The 16867-nt window shown below is 38.4% G+C and overlaps 1 protein-coding gene across 1 annotated transcript in view; it reads left to right on the top strand.

Moving 5' to 3' along the window:
- The first annotated feature begins 2954 nt into the window (after positions 1-2954).
- Positions 2955-16867, top strand: part of LOC114145088 (multiple PDZ domain protein) — a 64159-nt gene continuing 50246 nt past the window's right edge. The window contains exons 1-14 of the mRNA XM_028018474.1: positions 2955-3172; positions 3899-3986; positions 6080-6246; positions 10762-10974; positions 11228-11296; positions 11401-11523; positions 11720-11803; positions 12939-13046; positions 13151-13253; positions 13337-13428; positions 14519-14732; positions 15010-15084; positions 15672-15751; positions 15950-16096. Of these exons, the coding sequence (XP_027874275.1) occupies positions 3974-3986; positions 6080-6246; positions 10762-10974; positions 11228-11296; positions 11401-11523; positions 11720-11803; positions 12939-13046; positions 13151-13253; positions 13337-13428; positions 14519-14732; positions 15010-15084; positions 15672-15751; positions 15950-16096 (1488 nt within the window). The 5' untranslated portion in view covers positions 2955-3172; positions 3899-3973. The remainder of the gene's footprint in view (positions 3173-3898; positions 3987-6079; positions 6247-10761; positions 10975-11227; positions 11297-11400; positions 11524-11719; positions 11804-12938; positions 13047-13150; positions 13254-13336; positions 13429-14518; positions 14733-15009; positions 15085-15671; positions 15752-15949; positions 16097-16867) is intronic.

Raw genomic sequence — 16867 nt, 5'->3', positions numbered from 1 at the left:
ACAACTGCCAGGCCAAATGAATAAGCCATTGAAAACATTGTCTCCACAATTTATTGACTGCTATTTGGAGTGTTTACAAAGTAATGTGATCTGAGTCATAAGGGTCAAGTAAATGATTTAGTCAATTTTACTACTGTGTAACAAGAAAATCCTGAATCGATAGGGGAATTAAATGAAACACATAAAAAATTTTGAGCTTTGCCCATTTAAAAGGTATTACAGGTGTATTTCAATAAATATGAATATATTCAAAAATTTTATTTATTTCTGTACTTCAGTTCAAATACTGAATATCTTATGTACTTACAGTGACCAATAAAGATTTTTAATATAAGAATGTGGACCTACTGAGAGGATGCCAGGTAGAAATATTTATCCTCTCATCACTTGGTCTGGGCTCATTTTCCATGAATTACTGCAACAATACAGCTTGATATAGAGACGCTCAAACTATGGCTGTACTGTTGAAAGCATTGGTTGAAAGGATCCACAAGCAATTACAAAAATGTTACATATTTTGTTATACTTTTCAAACAAGGAGGCCACGCCATCAACCCAGCAATGCATGCTGGGTCTTGCTGGACTGGAATCAACAGAGTAAACACAGGAAGGTTAACATTATTACCAAAGTTTTTTTGTTTTTTTTTCTATCATATTGTGTTTGACTGGTGCAAATTTAGATAATGTCATACTGTGTTGTTATTGGCTATACCTTCAAAAACCTAAACAAAACAAACAAAAAAAGAGGCAAGTCTTCGTCCCTTCCCACATGAAAAAAAATAAGATTGCAATTGGCAGGAGCCGTTTGGAAAACAACTTCTGAAGGACCCACATTTGTGCTCTAAACACCTCTCTCAAGAAGACTGAGTCAATTGGTTGTTATCCTTTCAAACTAGCCTGGCCATTGCCTTCCTGTTAAGGTTGTAACTTTCAGCTTAATCAACAGCTGCTGTTAAAAAAAAAAACACAACAAAACTCATAAATAAATAAACCTGGTCTTGTGTGATGTTCTGCTTACACAGTTTGGTGGTTTTGGTTTTATTTTTTATTGCCAAGAGAATCAGTGCTTTTCTAACTTGTCATATCCACTTTAGCTTGCGGGACAAAAAACAGGTGCTACAATCATAGTAGCCACACAGGCACAACCACTGGAAGGAAACAAACGCACCATGGAGGAGGTTCCCATTGCCCATTATAACACTTTCATTCTATTGGCTGGAAAGTTGCCAGGCGAAGGTACTTTTTTTGTTTTGAGAGAGAGCAGAAAAGAATTGCAAGAGCAGAGAGGTTTGCCAGCAGAGAGTTAATCCGTGCAGAGAGTATTTTTGAGTGCAAGTATTACAAGTTTTGAGAATGAACACATAAAATTCTGCTTTCAAGCTGAAAATGTGTATTCTCTACTTATGGCAGTAAAATTCACCCATAAACGCGCACTTGAAGGAGACAAGAGCTGAACAAGGGTGGGAGATTACGGTAAGCTTCATAGCCTTAAACTGTCACAGACAAACATTAGCAATGTAAAATTTAAAATCTCTACACAGTCCACGCCTCCAGGAAGCAATCGTTTCTCAACAGCCGAGAGCCCATACCCTTTGTATGAAGCAAAGTGTAGAGGTTTTTACCAGGCTACTGGCAAGTTAAAACCAAATGTCATGTTGACCATTTCTATCCACAAAACGCTACCTACCGAACAAAATAAGTTGGGAGAAACAACAGAGGCAGGTAACGCTGGAAAATCTTTTAAATGATAAAGCTATTGCCACCAGTATTGAAAGTAACCTGACGCAGGGAACGTCAGCTACTTACCCGGATCACACTTTCTGACCAGCAGCGTCATTCATCGTTTCATTTACGAAGCTGAAGTTGGCAGCATCAGCACAAACACCAGCTTCTTCGGGAAACTCTTTTCTCTTCCTCTCTTTGCTCCTCCACGTCCTCTTAACTCCTTGTGATTTCTACATTGCCACTTTTCAGTTCAGATTGAAAAGTCTGTTACTCATTGCTATTTTAGCTAGACGGAGTTAGCTACATTTACCCAGGATGCATTGCAGCTTAAACAACATGGGGGCGTCCGTAGGGCAATATTTTTATAAAGATTTTAAAAGAACAGCCTACAGTATTTAACCTGAAATATTTCTCAAATAATAAGGTATTGTTGCAACTAATCGTGGATCACTTTAAGGACGTGTGGAGGCCAAATAACAATTATTTGACTCTAGAGTTACACAGCGGACCAATAGGTAACACATTATCACTGCCTGTGGAAACTTCACTTGGACTCCACACAGCTTGAATTCTGTGCCTCTTCTCTTCACTTCTCTGCCCTACATTTAGAACGTATATCCCAATAGCAATTAACCAGAAATAATTTTCAACTCTCCTAGCAAAATATTCCAGACATTCCTAGATCATCTGACCCTGAATGTTTGTAATTCTGATCTGAAGCTGCAAGTGGTTCTTTAGTTTCTCTACAGTGCCTCCTGAAGCTTTGGCTCTCATTGTTGAGCAGTTTTTAGTTTAGAGTTACAGTACAAAAGGGGATTTGAAAGTCATACGTGTAATATCTGCAAATCTCTACAAGGCAATTATGGCACTATTTAGTTTGGGATGTGTGTGTGTGCGTATGTGAAAAGAAGGTTTAGTAAAAATTATTTTAAATCAGTTTATGGTTTATGTTTTAACCCCCTGACAAAAACAGGAAATCAAAGCAATACTATGCTGGATCCAAGGCCTGGTTTAACAAACATTACACTTTCGGGTTGTTTTGAATCGAGGAGCGTTTTTATTGTGTTTTCTGGGCTTCAAAATCTGTGAGTAACGCAGATTATCTAAGATGAAAACAGAAAGAAAAAAAGTAGAATATAATTTTTGTCACATCGTTCTCTTCAGCATGCAGGGGATGAGCTCTTTGTGCTTGGAGATCAAAGGGGGTGTGCATGCGCAGTGCACGACGCGCTCTCTTGACGCTCTGATTGGACTCAACGCGGGGAAATAAAGTGCTCATATGTTTTTATTGGCAGCTGTGGCGCGTCTCAGACCGCCGCTGTAACTCGACCCACCGGCAAAAGTGGTTCGGTTTTCTGTAAAAGTCCATCTGTACCATCAGACAAACTGACTGCTGAAGGTGGAAGGGATTCTCTCAAGGACCTGTTGATCGTCTGCTGCAATGGAGGTGAGACGGAGCCCTGCGCTGCTTCAGATGTCCGTCTGGTTGTCATAGTAATGGAGCTAAATTGGCTTTGTTTACAGAAGTAGCTTCGCAGATTGACTAGCAAATTAGCAGAAATTGGTTCGCTGAAATTTGACCGTAAGCTATACCGTTATTTTTATTTATTTTTTCTTAGAACCCATTTAGAAGCACGGCTTTAATAAGAACTTTTAGATGTGCAATAAGAGCCGTATAAACATTCTATCCCGATGCCCATCATTGGCTCCTAATTAGATTTCAGATGAGATCTCGTCATTTCCATTCCATCGTTTTGCAAATCAAATCATGTCACTTGTGCCAGGCTTTGAAGCCATACTCTCCACCCCTACTTAAGTCAGAAGGGTCGGGAGGCCGTGTGTCGCAGTTAATTATCATCAGTGGCGGATAAAGCCTTTTGGAGCAGATTTAAATCCTGCTAAGGAGCATTAGGTGACAAGCAAGGCGCTTGGAAACAAACATGGAACAAGTCCTGGAGGGAGAAGATATATGGAGGAAATGATACAAGCTGATGAACAGATGTAAAATAATTGCTTATAAACTAGTTATTTTCTTGGAAAGTGGAAGGAGGTTATTAAAGATCTGCAATATTCTCAACAAATTATATCTTAGAGGAGGAATTTGTTTCCACAGATGGAATCAAAACCTTTAAAAATCTGCAAAGTTTCTCTAAACTTATTTTCTATGTTACAGGAGCCAAGTGGACAAGCATGATATCAACTTGAGACGTAGAGGAAAATTTGGACTCAAGAACTCCCTCCGACAATAATGGAGATCATGGGTGAGTGTATTTGGTGACCTTTTAGCTGTAGGAGTGAATTTGATTCCTCTCCTACCCCGCTAAAAAAAAAAAAGCATCACAATAACATCTGTACACTCATGGCTTAAAATTAGGGTGTGAGACATGGCTGCTGCAGTCAGCCAGCCAGACAGGCGCGAGTAGTTACATGAGCAGGTGGTGCTGGCCTCACACCCCTGTCAAAAGTTTGCAGGGAGGACTTTACTGGGTTTTAGCTTCTGTCACAAACAATTACCTCAGTTGTGGCTTGCTCTCATTAGTCCCAACTCGGCTAAATGAGCAAGGACAACATGACCTGATACAATTGGCAGTCTACTGCTTTTGTTCTGCGGCGCACCAGACAACCTAATGTTTCCTCATTAAGTTCACTGGTGCCAAACTTTAACTTAAACTTTATTGAAAATGTTGGAAGAACTCGCACTGGCGCTTCTCTGGGTCACTGATGTCACTTTATTGCAGATATATAAGTTTCTTTGCTTGGACCATCCAACTACATCTTCTTTAACATTTGCTGCTTTTCCCTCTCACATCAACACTCCCTGACTTTCTGCCAATGTCAAAATTAGAGTAAAGCCATTGGAATCAGAATATGCATCCAAACACATATGATACAGTTCCAGCAATTATTTATAGGTTTTGTCTGTCATGAAAAACATGTGATTATACAAACTTAAATTAACAGCAAATATATGAAACCAGCATAACAAAACAAGCAAATTGTTTAATTAAAATCACCAAGGATACTCAGGGAAATGTGTGAAAAATACACTGGTAGTACTTCCGTTGGGATTAAAAGCTAAATCCAACCTCACAGTTTCTGTTGTAATTAGGAGGTAAAAGGCAGCCAGGTCCAGCTTACCAAATTAATTTAATTAACTCAGTGTCAGCAGTGGTCGGTAACTCTTTCAGCTGTTTGATGAAACAATGCCAGGCTGGAAAGAGATCAGCACTATAAAAAGAGAGTCAATTATTGGTGCTCAACAATCTGAGAAGAGTTTGAAAAAACATTTTTCCCAAAACATTTTCAAGTCAATTGTTCCTCAGTTAACAATAGTACAAAATATTCAAATCATCCAAATTCTCATTGAAAATGAACAAGAGAAGAGTGTTCAAGCTGTAGTCAGCAGATTAACTTGGAAAATGCCAAATATAGTTTTATTTGTGTTGATCTGTATTCAGTCTTCAAATAAAATTAAAATTCTAATAATAATTGTAAGCTTAAATGGTTCTACAAAGGTATTTTTGTCCCTGCAGCGTGTCTTTGGAACTCAATTGGTTTGGAAAGTGTTGTTAAGGGAAATTTTTGCTAAAAATGTTCATTTTCAGAGTGGCATTAGTGTCAGCTTTCACACCACAAGCCAGTATTGACAAAATTATCGGAGTGAGACATTATCGCTTGCAAGAGCTTTGTGTTGCAGAAATGGTCTCTAAATTCACACATGCACACCCAGAAACCTTTGTTGTCCGCTGAGATGCATCAGGGATGGATCAATTCTAACCTACTAGACCAGAAACAGCTAACAGTATTAAGGTGGAAAAGGTTTCGAAAACTTAGAGTTTGAAAATCACTTATTTTCCTACAGTTTAAGGCTATTTTTAATGAGATGCAATAGAAACCCTGGTTTGAGCATAAAGCTTGTGTTGCTGTCTTTATGCTCCATATAAGAGCTGAAGCTTAGCTGAACTTTTATCATGTAACCATGACAATAAAAACGAAGAGGAAAAATAGCGTTGCCATAGTCTAGTTAAAGTAGAGAACTTAATCTTAGTGAAAAACTGTGGCAACTGAGTAAGCAGTGTGAAGTGTACAAGGCAAATAGGTCAAAATTTCAACAAATGTGAAACTTATCTTTTATGCATAACTTTTGCTTTATATTTTAAACTCTTTTTACATAATTACTAAAAAAATAAACATCTTAAAATATATGGAAAAATGAATCTTTAAGTTATTGCTTAATTATTTGGAATGATTGAATTGTTGTTTAATGTTACATAATAATTATGTTCCTAATGTTACCTTTTTGTAACCCAGAAAGGCCGAACTTTCTGGTCTTTAAAATCAATTTTCTCTGCAGATGCTCAGTGCGCCTTAGAAGCTGTGGAAAGACTGCAAGCCAAACTGAGGGAGCGAGGGGAGGCTCCCACTCAGGAAAAACTCTCTGTGCTGAAGACTGTCCTGCAGAGCCCTCTTTTCCTGCACATCCTCAGCTTGCAGCAGGCTCAGCCAAAGCCTCCGGTGAAGGTAGCACAAGCCTCTTGTGTGGGTGTTTGGTTTGTATTGAATGATAAGGGGAAAGAGGTGGGATTCTCAAAATACTGAATGCAGGGACCAAACTAGATGAGTAATCAGCTTACCTAAGCTTACCCCTTAAGCTACGATAGTGTGGGAGGGATGGATGGTGCTTATCATGACCACAAATTGGGCGGAAATGTCTGTGTTACTGTTTGGAGTTATGGTCTAATGTCACATATGTTGTGTACAGCCTGATATACAGTAAAATGATCAGCTATAGAATTTGGCAAATTATATTACCTAATGATTTTGGTTTCCATCATGCCTCCAAAGCAGCTTTGTTCCATAGTCATCCTAACACCCCTGGGAGTCTTCCTTTAAGGCTTTTCATTAAAAATGTATACTGTTTCTAAAACTTTGGGGTTTTGTCTGATCACATGTTTGACATTAAAGAGTATAGAAATTTGGGGTCATTCCTTCAATTCCTGTGAAGCAGTTTTTACAAAGGGAATGGTGGGACTGTAGCATATTCGACAGTATGTCTGCAGTTATATATAAATGACACATATACGAAGCAGACATGTTACTCCACAGTGTCCACAGTTTGCAAAAATCCCCCACAGCAATGTTGAAAAAAATCATTGCCAGTTATCACAAACGCTTGATGACGGTTGGGATCAAGCGTGGTCCAACTAGTTCTTAGATCAGGGAGCAATGACCTTTTCTCATAGGGTCAGTCAAGTATTGTGCCTGTAACCTACACACACAAACAATGTTTTAAATTACTTTATGTGTCCACTAACGCTTTTCTATTGGACTAAAAAGCAAGAACAGAAGAAACATGGAAGGGGCCAAATACTTTCAACAGCTCTGTACATACAGTATGTTGACAGAGCATGAAAATGACTTTAAAGAAGGATGAACTACAATCTTTTAGCAGAAGTAATGGCAAGACTCATCATCATTCAGTCTGTTAAGTAACTAAGCATTTATAGAATTTGTGGCTTTAATTAGTCAACAAGTTTATAATTTGGAGAACCCACTATGTTGTAGCGGAGCTGATTAGATAAAATGAAAGTGTTTAATGTTGTTAATTGCAACAGATGGGTGTTTTAATATTGTATATTTCATGAAACGCAGAACATACTTCATAAATAAGCTATGCAAAAATCCTCATCATACTGGAAGGCTCCCAAACCTTTTCTTTAATCTGAATCGGTTGGACATTTATGACACCATTTAGACATTTAGCTCACTCGTTAGTGGTAAGTACCAAAGCTTGCTAACTGCCTGATGGGGTGTACTCTAATAGGATACCCAATGGCCTTCACACACAAGCATCATTAAATTAGCAATCTTGCATATGCCTGAAGCCATTTAGTATATTTGCATCCGAAGAAACATGGCACTGGAGCATAGAAAAGGTTTGAATTTGTACCAGGAAAATTATTTGTAACATTAGCAATATATCCTCATGGTGAAGTTTTGCAAATCTGCTTAGAAGCGGTTTACTTCTTTTTATTAATTCTGAAAATTGGACTTCAGATCGTTGTATGTCATGAACCCAAAGAAGAGGAAACAAATAGGGTACAAATCATAAAATGATGCCTCTATGATTACAGTGGACAACATATTGAGTTCTACCAAACAACAAGCAGATGTGAGATGAGAAGGAGACCAAACAGATTAATGATAAATTAAAAGGATGAAAATTTTCAGTCTGTAAAACAAAGTTAAAACATAATGCAATTTTATTATTCTGACAGTGAAACTGCTGAAAGCAAATTAAATCTATTTCAAAGTAGGCAATTTGAACCAGATAAATTAATTCATGGCAACAGGTTCTCCTGCTTAAAATATTTAAAATTTGAATAATTTCTTCAAAGCCTACTTCATATCCTAACTAAAATATGCACACTTAACATCAAAATCAATTTCAGTATAATAAAGTAATTTGTCCTATACAGGAAATTTTTCAGAGGCATTTTTTGGGACGTAATTTGTCAGACACCCACCAGCAATGGAGACTTTTTTTTTTTCTTTTTGGAATTATCTCAACAGCACAGGGTGCCACTCATTGTACAGCATTTTGTCCTGGTCCTATCAGCCAGCATAGCATTGTGATTCTCAATTTCAACATGCTGTAAAAAAGAATCAGCCCCTTGGTGCTTACTTCTGTGTGTGCTAAAAATATCAAGAAAAGTGTTTTAGGATTGTTATTGTCCATGCTTACCACTGCTAGTGTAGAATTAGCCTCCAGAAGAGTTTTAGAGAGCGTCCCTAATTTAGACTAATTTTAAAAGAAGTTAGCTTACTCTGGAAGAGTAAGTTCTTTGGACATTTTTTATTTTGTTTATTTGATTTTCTAGAGGTGCCAAATATGCCCTGTGTTTTTTTTGTTGCTGTTGTTTTTTTTTTTTACACAAGAATGTCACACTGACCGAGTACAGGTGAGATACACTCACAGCTGTGCATTCTTGTATTTGGGAAAATGTCTGCTGAATGTGAAAAGCACTATGTAAAACTTACATGTCATGATTTGTGATGATGATGATGGGACCCAAAATGCAGAATAGACAAAGGCAGACAGTAGATGATGAATATTTAATTTTAAAAATTACTAAACAAATATCAACAAAAAAGAAAAACAAGGAGAAAACAAGGAACCAGGTCAAGATCGAAACCGGAACCATGTACCATTAAGGTAACATGAAAATCTAGCATAGGGTGAATGAAATCAACATGGAAATATGGTTTTTGGAGCCATGGATCAGGGCTAATTGCTAACTGAATGCATTTCTGAGGGGAGAGCAGAAGGCAGGCTGAGGGGGTGAGAGAGAGGTGGCAGAGAGGAGAAAGAATGAGCAAATACTAACAGGGAAGCTGGGAAAACATATATGTAATCGCGATAAAGAATAACAAAGCACAAGAAGTAAATAAGAAATACGAACTAGAAGACCTGAGAACTGATCTAAGGAAAAGGAGAAACAAGACTGATCTAATCAGAACAAAGAACAGATGACCAAAACTATAATCCCAGAAAAAAAACAAAAAAACAAAATCATGACAACATAAGTTACTGTAACAGGTGTAAGATCATCCGATCAAAACCATGTCTCAGATATTTTCTGATCTACCTTGAAGACACTGCTTGATTGTGAAATTGTGTTTCAGAGTAAATTCCAACCAAAGCTGAATGATACCCCTGAGCTGCAGTTTCTTTTTAATACCAGTAAATCAAATACAAAAACTGGCTTTATTGGAGTAATGCTGTGTAGAGAAGCTTAGGAGTTTGTCCCCCAGTGCTCACATCTCTTTATAGCTCTGGAAGAGGATGCCCCTAAACTACCATCAGTTTCTTAGATAGCACCATAAGGGAATGTGCAAAACAAGAGCATGATGTAGGGGTTGAACCTGTTGAACCTTTTGGCAAAAACAGGGGTTGCCACAGCAGACTGCCATGTCCATCCTATATATTTATATGTGAGTGATTCATGGGACATTTATGTTCTGTTCATATTCAGATAGATTTGTGGTCAGATGGGTGCATAGTTAGAGGTTCATCTTACCAATATGGAAATATACATGTGTCTTGTGTAGAGATCTTTGATAGTCCTCCTGCAAATATAAGAGCTCAAAACGTTTGCCATCGAAGCAGAACCAGATGTTCGGGTGCTTCCAGCTCTTTGGTTGGAAGTAATGTCCATCCATCAGTGTGCAGTCAACTCAACTTTAAGATGTATCAAAGCAAACTCATCTCTTAGCAGATAGCAGAGTAGAAAAGTTAAAAAACAAAAACATGCACATCTTCCTCGTGGGTGTACAGTCATGCTGAAAGTTTATTTCAATCTTTAAATAATTCAACCTGTTATCCAAAGGATAAACAGTGGATGGAGAGGTGTAGTTGTTCCCTTACTTTAGCTCTGTCTCCAACAACACATTGCGTTCTCATTCCACCTGCAGTCAACAATCTGCGTACCATTCTCTATAAATCATCAACGTTTTACTTATCTGCTTAGAAATAAGAAAAATAAACATTGTAGCACATAGAACAAAAATAGAAGATTTTCCTGGACCAAGCCACTTGAATATTTGTGCATGAGAATTTAAAGTAAAAGAAAAGCAGGGGAATTAAAAAGAAAACAACAGATCGTGACCATTTTAACAGACCCATACATATCAGTGCCTTCACTGACACGTTCTTTAATACTTTGTAACAGAAGATCTAAGACAAAAGGAACAGTTTGAGAGAAGTGAAAATAAGTTGTCATCTCACATGCCTTTGCTCCCACTTATCTTTTTTCTTTCTTCTCATTTTGTATATTTCTGCTTTTTTTAGCATTCATTTTTTTCTTCTCCCTCTCCTTTCTCATTTCCTAATCCTTTCAGCTTCCCTTCATTTTTAACCTCATGTAATGTTTCTGACTTCAATATCCATTCTCCTCTTGCATCTGTTCCTTTCCTACAACTATTTTGTTCCAAATTTGTCTTGCATTCATTTTAAATCTCTTGTTGTCTAACTAGGGGAAAGGCGTTTCCAAATCTGTGTCCCTGAACTGTGGCCCATGCCTGGACTTACCTGTTGGCCTAAAGGCACTGAGCCACAGCGACTCGTACACTTGGGCTGTGGAGAACCGAAAGTCTTTTCAGAAGGATGGCAGCAACTCCTCCCTTGGTTCACATGAATTGTCCTTCTCAGATATCTACCCAGACAACTTTTCTCACAAGGAATCTCAGGTATGTAAAACTACCCATAATAAAGAAGAAAGGCACATTTCTTTGACAGGGACCAATTTGTTTTTAACACCTTCTGACTCAAAGCTACCAAATAATTTCTTTTTTAAGCACACTATCCTATGAAATGTCACATTTTACATTCTAGTATTATTCCTTTGATAATTAAAGTCATGTGTGGTTGTCTTATCATCAAACACTGGTATCATTAGGTCCTATGAAGCTGTCATTCACATATGGGGCTCATTGTTTTCAGTACTGCACTCCTCCTCGTATTTCCCGCACCATGTCGATGGGTAGGAACCTTTCTGCTATTGCACATGAGGTAGAGTAACATTATATGCAAGGTTTTACTGTAAATCTGCTGAGATCTTAATGAGGATCGTCTTCCTAATTTGTTTTGGTTTCTTCTTCCTTCTGACTGGTCAGAGGCGTCATGTTGAGATAATAGAGCTGATCAATGATGGAAAAGGACTTGGTTTTGGCATCGTAGGAGGACGCAGCACAGGTGTCATGGTCAAGACAATATTACCTGGAGGAGCAGCAGGAAGGGTAAATCTTTTAGTCAATTGTAAAACTACTTAAATGGGACAACCAAGGCTAACTTAAGGGAGAGAACCAAAAGAGAGTGTCTTTCTTCATGCAACAGCAAAAAAACTGTGCACATTCTAAAGTTCTAAAAACTGATGTGCTTTGTGTATAATCTGGGTAAAAATGTGTGTTTATTTGTTCAAATGATGTTTCGCAGGACACTCGCCTGCGCAGCGGAGATCAGATTCTGCATATTGGAGATACAGACTTGGCAGGCATGAGCAGTGAACAAGTTGCACAGGTACTCAATCTTCAGGACCAGATAAGTTACATTTACCATGCCTTACAAAAGTATTCATACATACCACTGATTTATTTTCATTGTATGTCAAAACTATGTATATTGCTGGAATTTTATGTGATAGACTAAATGCCCCCTCATACTCTGATGTACTTTACTCATGGAGGTCCATCTTACAGCACAACTGCAGGACCTATAGTAACAGGTCATTAGTCAGAGAAGTTAGAAAGAGAGAAAGGCACTCTTTTAAGAAAGCCATAATCATTCCAGCTTAAAGTGGCACAAATTATTTGTGGGACAAAGAAAACATGTGGAAAAAGGTGGTTTGCTAAAATGAGAACTGAGAAATGGTCTAGCACTGCATATCACCCTAAATGCACTCTGGTGGCAGAGACTGGTGTCGACATTGACTTTCCAGCAACACAATGGCCCCAAACAGTCAGGGCTATAAAGAAATTGTTCTAATGCCAATTGAGAATCTGTGTCAAGACTAGACAGCAGCTGTTCACAGATACTACAGACACTAACTGAGTTTCAATTGCTTTGCAAAAAAAAATGGGCAAAGACTAAAGACTCTGTATGACTAAAGCAGGAGAGATATTGGAGTCACTTCTGGGATTGCAATCAAAGGTGGTCCCACAAAGCTCCATGATGGTGTACTTAGTAGCGTTGTTAACTTTTCAACAAGGAGGTCTTTCTGTATAGAATTTGCATGATCTTGAAGTGCTTGCATGAATTCTCTCCAGGTACTCTGGCTTCTACCCACTCTCCAGAAACGTTATCGATAGGTTGATTTGTCTCACTATATTGGCCTTAGGAGTAAAACCTTTTGACAGTTATTTCTGTAACATATCAACATGTTAAAAATCATTCAAGTGGTAAGAAGACTTTTGTAAGGCACTGCAGTTCTTTATTTCCACTGAACCAAGTGTTTGTCTTCAAAGTTCCTGTCTAGTAAGATACCACCTTGTTTTTGCATGTAAGTTTAACCCAGCTACATTCTTTCTCTTTGTTTCTTTAAAACTGTTAACTATTCAGGAAAATCTGGCTTTTAACAGAATCCTTCTCTGTTTTATGTAAACATGCTTACTCATATGTCCATTTTCACATGTTCACAAACCACCACTTTGCCCAGGTGCTGCGAAATGCTGGCAGCAGGGTGAAACTTCTCATTGCCAGGGATGTTACCAAACCCAATTACCTCTCCTCCCCTGCTCTGAATCAGGATACTTTGGACGACAAGGTTTGTGTGTTTGCCGTGTACCTTTGTTCATCTTTGTAAGTGATGTAATTTTGGTGAGTAATATTAAATTCTTATCATTTTTCTCCTTTCTGTCCTGTTTCCAGCCCAGTGACTTGAATGATGACTATGAGTTCAGTGTCCAGTTCACTAAAAATAGCCGGGGCCTGGGATTTTCCATCTCAAGCTATGTAGGAGACCTGAACTCAGGTATTTTAGGTGAAGTGTACCAGAATTTAATAATGTCTTTTGTATTAGTTTAATCAGTAAACCTTTGGCTGTGTTTCACTCAGTCTACAGTGCTGGTGTGATGGTGAAAAGTATAGTAAAGGGCAGTTCTGCAGATCAAGATGGGCAGATGCGGGTTGGAGACATTATCCTTTCTGTAAGTTTTCTAAAAACATAATAGATGTTTTTTCTTGTAACATTACATTTAAAAAGAACACTTGTTTATGTGACTTAAATCCTATTTCCACCTTTAGTTGTTTTTTTTCTCTTGCAGTTTATGTCAGACAGTTTTCCAGTGTAGAATGATTGTACAACAATTAACTTCCATTTAATTCCCCCTCTACTATTTAGATAATGTCTCTTAGCATGTGAAGAGAAACCACCAACAATTATTGTAGCCACCAACAAACAAGACCTACCACAACTGTGGCTGGATATTTAACTACTCCTTTAAAACACAAATGCTGGCATTCCTTTTGGTTTCTAAATCAGTTTGATGCTGGTTGAAACCAGTTTGAACACTCAAATGTGCCCAAATTGCAACCATATGACTAAAACTGCACCGCTCAGAAGAAAGGAATCCGGTTAGTATGCTAAGAATAACCTAACATAAGAGAATAAAGTACAGCAGCTTTACAGGAACATTGATGCAGGCATATTAAAGAATGACAGAAATTTGCAACTGGTTATATTGGAAGCCATATGTCTTATTGAGCAATGTTTTATTCTGAAGTGAGATAGATTTAGCTTTTTACCAACAATGGTAGGAGTCAATTTGAGTTTCCCAAGTCTTAGAAAATTAAACCAACTAGAATAGTGCTTGTAACATCATGCTTGGGGTCTCTTTCATTCCCTGTGGCACTGATGTATTGCAGAAATTGAACAATATAACAAAGAATAAAGACCACATTTAAATCCTTCAACATGATCTCAACATTCACAACTGCACAGTTGAAACTTGGACATAGTTTGATGTTCCAATTCATCAACACCTCCAAAAAACATTTTAAAATTCTATTAAAAACTTTAATGTTAAAACTGTGCTTAAATCTAGGGTTTATGCCTAGAAACCAACCAATTTCAATGAAGTCTTAACAATTCAGATTATAAAGTAGTCAAATATATGGCCAGATTAATGCACAGACTTTGTTGACAGCAATATTTATGACTCTGCAGATGATGAGTGTGTGACCACCATTCACTTCTGTCAATAATTGTATATTTAATTTCCTCATTTCATCCCTCAGGTGGATGGTGTGAGCCTTCAGGGCTGCAGTGAACAGCGAGCCATGGAGGTGCTCAGGAGGACTGGTCCTGTTGTCAGGCTGAGGTTGCTGAGAAAGGCTGTCTGCCTTCGTCACATCTTGCCCCCAGTTCCTCCTCTGCAGCCCCTCAGACACTCCCACAGCCTCCATGAAGGCAGCCCTTACAAATCATTCCTGAACAAGATTCAGGAGACAGGTGCTTCGCACTGATAAAAACAGACAGTATATCTATTCCTGAGCTAACAAAAATGCAGAGGCTTTTATAGATATCAACCAGTGCTGTTTCCCCTGCCAAGGAATGCTGTGATTGAGATTTTCTGGTATCAGTTTTGACTCAGACTGAAGTCTAATTTTGGTGCTTCTTTGAGCAACTGATGAACTTTTGTACTCTGTGCATGAAAAGAAAAAGAAAAAGATATTTTCTAATACAAGTGTGCTTGTTGTGTGCTCAAACGTGTTCCTCCGTCTCCCAGGAATCAGCTCTCTGCGTGAAATCTCCCGGCGAGCGGCATATGCCAGCAGACGACCCCGACACGATCCCAGAGATGGTAAGTTCCCATTTCCGTAGCGCACAGCAATTCGGAAACCACTTCACAGAACTCGGTCTGCTGCTCTGCCTTGGATCACGAAACAGCAATGCGCCATGAACCATGCTCTTTGATGGGACTCTATTTATAGTTTTGTGCAATCATGTGTTTATCCAACTCATTCAGCTCATTCCAGATGATTTGTCTCTCACTCTGCCTGCATACATTGCTTTATTTAGACAGAAGAAATTTGGGGCCTGATTAGAGACTGCAGACAAATAGGCCATGATTGCTGTTAGGCTTTAATAGATGAATCAGAAAGCAAAACTTTGTCAGGAAATCACAAGATGTTAGATGTGAATATGCATGCCTTCTTGCCTCCGTTGTGAGTGTGTATATCCCTGTCTGAGCAGTTGTGTATTCACACTTTCCTTTGCCTCAAGGAGAATTATGTTGTCTTCTCTCTATAATAGATCCAATGTGATTTTTATATAGGACCTCATTCTTTATTGATTCGACTGTGTGGGACTTCAAACAATGGGTGTATATATAGGAGACTTTATGGATTTGTGTGTATCACGAAGATGTGTTTTGTGCTCATTTCAAAGGTGTGAAACTCACTCCAGAGGAAGAGGAAAACCTGAGGAAGAGGTGGCAGGATGCCGTTGGACACCGATTTGAAGTGACTGTATGTCTCTTCATATTAAAGATAAATTTTAATTCCAACATGCATTAAAAATAGACTTGTATAGTCTATTACATGCAGTATTACCTGCATGTAACTGCTTACTCTTTTATCACCTTCCACATCCCAATGCACCTTTTACCACCTAAGATTTCCTTTTCGCCTCAGTTTCCTAACGTTTTTCTTTCACTCGCTTTGCAGGTCTGTCAGCTGGAGAGGTTCAGTGAAACAAGTGGTCTAGGTATCAGTCTGGAGGCTCGGGCTGGACATCACTACCTGTGCTCCATCTTACCAGAGGGGCCTGTAGGTCAAAGTGACAAAATCTTTACTGGAGATGAGATAATGGAAGTAAGTCTGATACTGTTACCCGTTTCAGTCTCGGTCCAATTGTTTGTCATCTACTCTTCTGATGAAAGCGCAACATCAGATAGATAAGAGAAACATATTCATCACTCTGTAAAACTCCTATTGCCCTTTGAACTTTTCCTACAACCACAAAATCGAATGATCATGAATTGTGGTTGTGAAGGACCCAAATGCAAGCATGAGATGGGCAAGACCATGTTGAAACAGTGATTTGTTGAAGTAAAAGATGAAATTACACACAGCCGTAACCACTGGAGCAGAGAGCAAGGCTCAGAACATCAAAGGCAGGAACTAACAGACCATGTTGGGTATTTAAACTGGGGTGGTGATTATTAAACAAGTAGCATGTGGTTGATTGGAAACAACGAGCGACTGAGGGGGAAACAAGACAGCCTAAACTGAAGAGATTATTTGGAGAATGACACTCAGTGATTACACAGGGAATCAGGAAGCTAATTAAACAGTAAAAACTATAAACATAACATAACCATCAGGATAACAATGAGAGAACACCAGACAATGAGAAACAAAGAAGATTGGAGGAAAAAAAATGTGACAGGCAAAACTAGACAGTTCTGGACATTTTAATAAGCAGTAAAGAGTCCACCTGGATGTAATTTAATCTCGGCATAAATCCAGCTGTTTAGTGAAGGCTGTAGAGGTTTGTTATAGCACATTATTGAACAAAGACACCAGACAGGAATGAAGTCGTGGAGACATTTAAGGCAGGATTAGAACATAAAAGAAGTTATA

This window comes from Xiphophorus couchianus, chromosome 5 (assembly GCF_001444195.1).
Source record: "Xiphophorus couchianus chromosome 5, X_couchianus-1.0, whole genome shotgun sequence".
NCBI lineage: Eukaryota > Metazoa > Chordata > Actinopteri > Cyprinodontiformes > Poeciliidae > Xiphophorus > Xiphophorus couchianus.
Note: the sequence above shows the minus strand (reverse complement) of the source record. Positions and strands in the feature narration are given on the sequence as shown.